Source organism: Notolepis coatsorum (genome assembly GCF_963971535.1).
Source record: "Notolepis coatsorum genome assembly, chromosome: 1".
NCBI lineage: Eukaryota > Metazoa > Chordata > Actinopteri > Aulopiformes > Paralepididae > Notolepis > Notolepis coatsorum.
In genome coordinates, this window is record NC_140165.1 from 98,615,886 (window position 1) to 98,625,029 (window position 9,144).

Genomic DNA, 9,144 nt, shown 5'->3' on the forward strand with positions numbered 1-9,144 from the left:
GGCGGCGCCAATTTTTTTTTTTTTTTTTTTTTTTTTGTGCAGTTTTGGCGCCCCCCTCTATATCTGCAACCATTATTTTTACATTAAAAAAATTCTAACATAAGGGAAAATGAGCCAAAAATCTAAAACGGTCGGTCGTCTGAGCCTCAGCTTTAGGTGTTCACAGTCAGAACATGCTAGAGCGCTGTGCATTGATGGGTATCGGTCAAGTGGTTATAGAATTGAACGTTGAGGAAAGAAAGACTAACGTTAGAGAACTATGGAGAAAAAAGCCCCCAAAAAAAAATAAAAATAAAATTACAAAAAAAATTACAAAAAAAAAAAAAAAAAAAACATTTGGGGGGGGGGGGGGGGGGGGGGGGGGGGGGGGCGCAGTGGTGAATCTCGCCTAGGGCGCCAAATGGGCTAGGTCCGCCCCTGCACACACACACACACACACACACACACACACACACACACACACACACACACACACACGCGCAACATCGAGAGCTATCGCTAGCCATCTGGTTGAGCCACTAAAAGCACCAAACAACCATCCCACTTTGTTGCTCTACTATACTATGTAAAGAAGCAATAGAAAGCCAAGGATGAGTAATTAGCAAGTAAGTCCATGGCTCCGAAACAACAGCATTGAAACAACAGTGTTTTCATTCATTTCAAGACATCATGTGGCAGCACTGGCAGGTTAGGGGTCATCCCTCTGTTCCCACCACAACCTATGTTCCCTCATTTCTAAGATTAGGCCCTATATTCCTCAAGCCTACATCCCCACAACTCAGGTATGGCCGTTCCCTAATGCACATAAGGCTGCTGGCGGGACAAAACCTCATAACTCCAAAACCTCCCAACTTTTCAGCAGATGAAAAAAACGAACACAGATTTGAGGGCGAATAGAGTTAGGAGGTTTAGACAGATGATCGGTTTAGGCTTTCCCATTGTTTACACTTTGTAAAACCCACACACACATATGGAGGATGATCTACGGAGTTGATTTATATAAAAAAAAACTTTTAAAATGGAGTTATGAGGTTTTGTCCCGCAGCAGCGAAAAGGTGTTGTTGCTTTTCATGTATGACACTTTTTTCTGACGCTATGCCTGTGCAAATAGCCCCAAAAACAGATGTTGCTATTCACAAAGCACTCGCAAAGGGTGAAATACCGTGCTAACTGCGTGGCCGCGTCATGAATAATGAATGAATGAATGAATGAATGAATGAATGAATGAATGAATGAATGAATGAATGAATTAATTAATGACCTTTATTTATATAGCACCCTTCACAGCACAAATGCACAGGGTGCTTTACACTACAGCATAACATATAAAGAAAATCTGAAATAAATTACAACAATAGCAGACAGCAGTTAAAAACAGTGAACCAAATAGAATAAAATAAAATAAAAATAATTTAAATAGAATCATCAGTCAATAACTAAAAACTATAGGAACAGTGAGGACAAAGGATGCCTATATATGACCAAAAGCCTGTCTGAACATGTGTGCCTGTCACCATTGCGTCTCTGTGCGTCCGTGCTATTTGTGGGTATTTAAATGAGGTAATAAGGGGCAGAAAATGTGCCCCTTTCTATGCAAATGAGCCTCATTGCAAAAACACTCCAATTCACAAAGATTGGCGCTAATTGCCACACGCAGTTAAAGTGAAGATATTTATGTCTTCAGAGAGTTGCATGTTTATAACGGGGGTGTCATGGCCAGCGTCTCCTCTTTTAATTTATAGCGTTTCGTCAGGTCCATGAGGAGTAGACTTTGCGCAGTGTACTAGTATATAATTTGCGCGATATCTTTAGTTAATAGGTCCTTAAGACGGAGCACATAGCGTGTGCAAATCACACGTAGTTAAGGGCGCTATTTGCGGCCGCAATCCATTCTTTGTGAATTCGCCCCTCTGCGTCTATCTAACGATTACACAGGGAAGCAACAGCTTTATTAGACAGTGTTTTCTTTATGTTGGAGAAGCAACGTGGGAAAAATTTTTAGTCAATGTTGACAACATAATTTCAGCTAAATGTCAACGTTGATTAATTGAAGTACTATATATCAAAAACCTACTGCGTAATACAGTAATGTTGAAGTACTATATGTCAAAAACATACTGTAGAAGTGCGGCTGGGTAGCGCAGTGGACTAAGCGCTCGCCTACCACCGCAGAGACTCTGGGATCTAATCCAGCTGTCAGAGGTACCTCCGGCTTGGTCAGTCGTCCCCTACTAACACAATTGGCAGTGTTAGCAGGTGGGAAGCCGGTGTAGTATGTGTCCTGGTCGTTGTAAACAGCGACTCCTACTGGTCGGTCGGGGCGCCTGTTCAGCAGGGAGGGGATCTGGGGGAAATAGCGTGAACCTCTGCACGCGTTACGTTCCCCCAGTGAAACTCCTCGCTGTCAGGTGAAAAGAAGCGTCTGGCGACTCCACGTGTATCGGAGGAGGCATGTGGTAGTCTACACCTTCCCCAGGCCGACAGTGGGGCAATGCGTACAACGGCCAGGAAGGGAATTTGCAGAACGACGGTATTGCTGAACAAATACATGATACCCACGCAACCACACACACCTAGAGCATCACCTGTTAAGCATCACGTCACAGATATCATTGACCACGAGCCAAAACAAACCAGCAGAGGGAGACTCAACATGCACCAATGTTCTCCTCACAGAAACACCACTGTCTGAAACACCTCTGTCTGAAACAGCACTGTCTAAAACACCTCTGTCTGAAACACCACTGTCTGAAACACCACTGTCTGGAACAGCACTGTCTGAAACACCACTGTCTGAAACACCACTGTCTGAAACACCACTGTCTGAAACACCTCTGTCTGAAACACCACTGTCTGAAACACCACTGTCTGAAACACCACTGTCTGAAACACCACTGTCTGAAACACCACTGTCTGAAACACCTCTGTCTGAAACAGCACTGTCTAAAACACCTCTGTCTGAAACACCACTGTCTGAAACACCTCTGTCTGAAACACCACTGTCTGAAACACCACTGTCTGAAACACCTCTCTCTAAAACACCACTGTCTGAAACACCACTGTCTGAAACACCACTGTCTGAAACACCACTGTCTGAAACACCTCTGTCTGAAACACCACTGTCTGAAACACCTCTGTCTGAAACACCACTGTCTGAAACACCACTGTCTGAAACACCTCTGTCTGAAACACCTCTGTCTGAAACAGCACTGTCTGAAACACCACTGTCTGAAACACCACTGTCTGAAACACCACTGTCTGAAACATCACTGTCTGAAACACCTCTGTCTGAAACAGCACTGTCTGAAACACCACTGTCTGAAACAGCACTGTCTGAAACACCACTGTCTGAAACACCTCTCTCTGAAACACCTCTCTCTAAAACACCTCTGTCTGAAACAGCACTGTCTGAAACACCTCTGTCTGAAACAGCACTGTCTGAAACACCTCTCTCTGAAACACCTCTCTCTAAAACACCTCTGTCTGAAACACCACTGTCTGAAACACCTCTGTCTGAAACACCACTGTCTGAAACACCTCTGTCTGAAACACCTCTCTCTAAAACACCTCTGTCTGAAACACCACTCTCTAAAACACCTCTGTCTAAAACACCTCTGTCTGAAACACCACTGTCTGAAACACCACTGTCTGAAACACCTCTGTCTGAAACACCACTGTCTGAAACACCACTGTCTGAAACACCTCTCTCTAAAACACCTCTGTCTGAAACAGCCCTGCAGCGCAGCATGTGTCGGTGCTGCTGTACGAAAGGTTGCAGCGTGCAGGTAATGACACGGTGACAATGCTGAGACAGTGTTTGTGTCGGGATTCTTTTGTCGATTAGTCGCCGTTTTTCCTGAAAACCGATGTTGAGCACATCTCCAGTAAACACTAGATTTAAAGACTTCCCTCTGCATTACCGCACGTGTGGGAAACTCAAATGTTACAGTCGTGTCGAGGAAATCAACTAATCGGTTAGTCGACAAAGTCTAGGAATTTATTTAGTCGAGGAACTTAGCTGGAATTCACTGCGTAGCAAAGACTCTCTCTGCACCAGACGAGAGTTGTGCAGAGAGCTGGAGAGCTGGAGAGGAAGAATCGATCTATCTATCTATCTATCTGTTTATCTGTCTGTTTATCTATCTGTTTATCTATCCGGCTGTACATATACAGTATCTGTCTTTCTGTTTGTTTGTTTGTCTGTCTGTCCTTCTGTCTGACTGTCTGTATGGTTGTCTGTCTGTCAATTTATTCTGTAATGACAGTTGTGCATAATGCTGTGGTATGAGTGCAGATACAGAGTGATGAAGGGTTAGTGGGGGTGAGGGGTGAGGCTGGCAGGATGAGAGGTTAGTGGAGGGGTGAGGCTGGCAGGATGAGAGGTTGCTCATTGTTATAGATGGTGACAGATGGGACAAAACTTTCATCGTAGCAAAACCCCAGTTTGACAGTGTAGATGATGATGATGATGATGATGATGATGATGATGTTTGGAGAGAAGATGGTGAAAACTAGGGAAGTGGATGATAATCAAGGAGCGATTGTATGATGAGGAGGAGGAGGAGGAGGAGGAGGAGGAGGAGGAGGAGGAGGAAGTTTGACGAGAAGACAGTGAAGAAGGCGAGGTGGATGATCCTCAAGGACCTTGCATGACGATGGTTTCCGGAGCCTAACATTCTTCCTGAGTCAGCGATGACGAGATGCTTGATGATGGGAAGGTCTGAGTGGAAACCGTATGAAGTAACCAGCGATGTCAAAAGCTCTGGTCAGTGAGCAGACCAGATTCTCGGTACCTTGCGCTTGCGTTCGGCCCGTTCGCGAGAGCGCCTCTTCCTCTCCTTGGCTTTCTCCAGCGCCTTCAGGTCGGGAGCCTGCTCCATCTCCATCCGGGCCTTCTTGATGTGGGAGGCGGCGTGCGCCATGGCTGCTCCCTGTCACCTGTCACCTGTCCACCGGAATCTACAGCGCCGCCTTAAGTAACACTCCTCGAGGTAGCCGTCGACGGGCTCACGGATTCGTGCGAACGTCTCCCGCCAGGTGAGTCCCCCGAGCCCGAGGACAAACAGTCTCCGCTGTAGAGGAGGCGGTGGAGGAGGACGGAGGGCAGGAGGACAGGAGAGAGGAGGAGAACGGCTGTGATATCCTCCTTGTCTGTGTCTCTTAACTCACTCGCCACCCACCTCCCTTCGCAGACACGGTGAGCCTCTATCTGGTCCAACCTCCCCTACTCGCTGCCTGCTAAACTGCTTCTGAGGTGGAGGAAGGCAGGAGTGGGAGGGAGGGAGAGAGAGAGGCAGAGAGAGAGAGAGAGGAGGGGGCGTGCCCTATACACGCTACGAGAGGTAAGCTATGAAGCTTAGCTTGAGGAGGAGACACGAGGAGAGAGAGGAGAGAGAGAGAGAGAAACAGAGAGAGAGAGAGAGAGAGAGAGAGAGAGAGAGAGAGAGAGAGAGAGAGAGAGAGAGAGAGAGAGAGAGAGAGAGAGAGAGAGAGAGAGAGAAGAGAGAGAGAGAGAGAGAGAGAGAAACAGAGAGAGAGAAACAGAGAGAGAGAAACAGAGATAGAGAGAGAGAGAGAGAGAGAGAGAGAGAGAGAGAGAGAGAGAGAGAGAGAGAGAGAGAGAGAGAGAGAGAGAGAGAGCTTCGACCCCTCCCCCCTCAGCTGGAGAGGTTGTAACGCTATTAGAAAAACCCAGATTTGGGATCTGCCTTGTCAATAATCATCACTTCCACAAATCACATGACCGGTTGGGAAGGGAGGGGAGGGGGGGGGGGGGGGGGCACATCGTGAGGGGAGACAGAAGAATAGGTAGGAGGGAGGGAGCACTGTTGAAGAGAGCACCGATTGCACACAGAGAGGAAGGTGCCATCTTCACTGAAGCGAGAGAGGGGGAGAGAGTAGGGAGAGACCAAAGGGTAAACATTGGCCAAACTGGAACCTTTATTATATAAATTTATATGAAGAACAGGAGTAGTATTGGCCATAAAATATTTCACTATTCTGAAAATATTTTTTTTTTTTTTTTTTTTTTTACTTTTCATGTTTTGATCACTGATTGGAGATCATAGTTTCCTATACATAACATTTTCATTGTACCACTACATCACTGGTGGGGAGGATGGAAAAAAATAAAAAGAAACTGTGTCCAATCGATGTCGTAACCCCCCCCCCCTCCGGCATGGGTTGAAAATGGTATGATCCGCTTTGATGACTGTGAGCTGCTCCTGCAGATTTCACAGCTCCTCATCACTGACACACACGCACGCACGCACGCACGCACACACACACACACACACACACACACACACACACACACACACACACACACACACACACACACACACACACACACACACACACACACACACACACACACACACACACACACACACACACACACACACACACACACACACACACACACACACACACACACACACACACACACACACACACACACACACACACACACACACACACACACACACACACACACACTGTATACCACACAAGTGTCTATTGTCCTCTTGCCTACGTCAACAGTTTTTAGCCCCTGGTCATGAAAAAGGTAAAACAGGGTAAGCAATTGAAAGCTGGGAAAAATATGTCCGTAGTGTGAAATGTGAACCTGAGGACAGCAATATATTCAGCATCTGAACACACTTGTGCTTCTACAAAACAACTTTCTGACATTATATATATATAATATTTTGCATATTTAGCTATATATCCATACCTGTTCCAGTGTGTGTGTACATGTAAGCTATAGACTATGTGTATGCAAGTGTGCATTGTATGCACATGTATTATGTATGGGTAAGTAAAAACGAAGCAAAGCCCCGTCCGTGGTCCTGAAATGATGCCAGCGAGGTTAGCACCTTGGAAAGACAATCTCATGTTACCTAATGTGCTCACTTTGTCAGGGGATATGGGAGGAATTCTACATTTTGGTCACATTCAACTAAGACAAACGCAACTCAATGAAGATAGAAAGGTGATGTGTCAAACAGCATTTCATTAAAGCCACTGAAATGCATGTTGAAACTCACCATACCTACTGTAACACCTTTCATCAGAATCAGTGTGTTGTTTGAAAAATAACAGTCAAATAAATGTAGAGGAATTTGGTTTAGGTGACAACAGTGCAGAAACATTTGACCAACTCCACAGGCTCCACAGTGTGACATACACACATGTTGTCATGACAACAGAACAACTCACTCATGGCAGACTGCTTCTTTCTTTTTGAGTGGGCAGTCTTATTGGGCGGGCAATACTCTCTGTTTCTTCTTTATTGAGATGGTAGGCAGGTTGAGAGAGAGAGAGAGAGAGAGAGAGAGAGAGAGAGAGAGAGAGAGAGAGAAAGTGAGAGAGAAAGAGAGAGAGAGAGCGTGCGTAATAATGACGCCCTAGGCTACAGCACTGTGTGTGTGTTAGTGTTAGAGAGGGAGGGAGGGAAAGAGAGTGAGAGAGAGAAAGAGGGAAAGAGAGTGAGAGAGAGAAAGAGGGAAAGAGAGAGAGAGAGAGTACCATAATAACACTTAAACACGAAGCTAAATCCCACTTTTACAAACCTGTCCCTGTATTATAATCCCTTCCCTCCCACCACAACAACAGAGCCAGGGACCGCTCTCTCATTCTGGGTGAGGCTCTTCCACAGCTCTCATTTTTCTATACCATGGCGCCACCTTATGGCCAGGCCCGTCATTACAATTCCACAGTACCCCCCCCTACCATATAATAATAATAACTTTATTTGTATAGCACCTTTCATACAGAGGATTGCAGTTCAAAGTGCTTTACATCAGTAAGATATAAGACATAAAATCTGTGTAAAACAAGCAGCAAAAGCAAAGCATAAAGTGGGATAAAATAATGCAGATATATCAAATCAATCAAGCCAATAGGCTTCTTGAATTTCTGTAATCTGTTACAAAACATGATAAAGGTCATAGTATGCACCCAGCGGATAGTGGGGCGTAAAGATAAAAGTAAAAATAAGTAAAATAATAGCAAGGGTAAAATTTGCAGACATATAAAATCAGTGTTTCACATTAGGATCTAACATCCCAACAGGCTACTCTGTTTATGGTTTGATTCAGTTTTAGTAGAATAGAAAAGACATGAATGATGAAATGAGCACATAAAGTGCAGACATACTATAAAATCTGTTTTTTTACAGTGCAATAGAATAGTTCATATACAAGTCAGTTCTTCATACACTTGCATTTGCTGCATGTTTGGAGAAGTTGTTATCTCCGAAAGGTTCAGCTCTTCAGGAATGAGGAAAATCAACCAAATTTTCAGATGGACGCCCATGTATTCTTATTGTTTGTATTGTTATAGGGAAGTGTAATGATCTTTAAGGGTCAATACACGTGCCCACAAAACATAGATAACCATGTCAACCTTCAATTTGACTAAAACATGAAAATCATCACATTACAAGATCAGAGGTTTTCTACCCCAAACGCAGCAATATGGAGTCATGTCTATACCGTACATGACCTGAGGTACGTAAACACTTGTATAAAGCACGCGGGTCACTTCAGACAAGATGCTGTTTATATTGGAGGGTTTACAGCAGACAGTGTTGAGCAGGGGACACAATATGGGGAGTGGGATTGCCACACTGAGGGATTGCCACACTGAGGAGAAGCCTGAGCAATAATGGTCAGATAGTGGTAGCAGCCTTTATGTTTAAACATCAACAGTATCTGGCCATCCTCAGTAAATACTGTCAAACTCCTCTGACCTCATCTGGTCTTTCCAACAAACAGAGAGACGGGATGTGCATGTGCGGGCACACACACACACACACACACGCACGCACGCACGCACACACACACACACACACGCACGCACGCACACGCACACACACACACGCGCACAGAGAGAAAGGGAGAATGGCTTATAGCAGACTTAATGATTTTAGAATATTAAAGAGAGAGAGAGAGAGAGAGAGAGAGAGAGAGAGAGAGAGAGAGAGAGAGAGAGAGAGAGAGAGAGAGAGAGAGAGAGAGAGAGAGAGAGAGAGAAGAGTCACACGATTACAGCCGAGTATCTGTATGTATGGGATATCTGGCCAATACCAGGGTGTGATGCTGAACAACGCCTCCCGTCTCCCAGAACTGCCCTGCACAC

General features: G+C 45.1%; 1 protein-coding gene across 1 annotated transcript in view; it reads right to left on the reverse strand.

The window, feature by feature from the left end:
• The window catches only part of LOC311244499 (ankyrin-3-like), a gene marked incomplete at both ends in the record, with an annotated part of 104,277 nt that extends 99,355 nt beyond the window's left edge, over positions 1 to 4,922 (reverse strand). Inside the window, one exon of the mRNA XM_084334042.1 lies at positions 4,794 to 4,922. Within this exon, the coding sequence (XP_084190168.1) occupies positions 4,794 to 4,922 (129 nt within the window). The remainder of the gene's footprint in view (positions 1 to 4,793) is intronic.
• Positions 4,923 to 9,144: the final 4,222 nt, after the last annotated feature.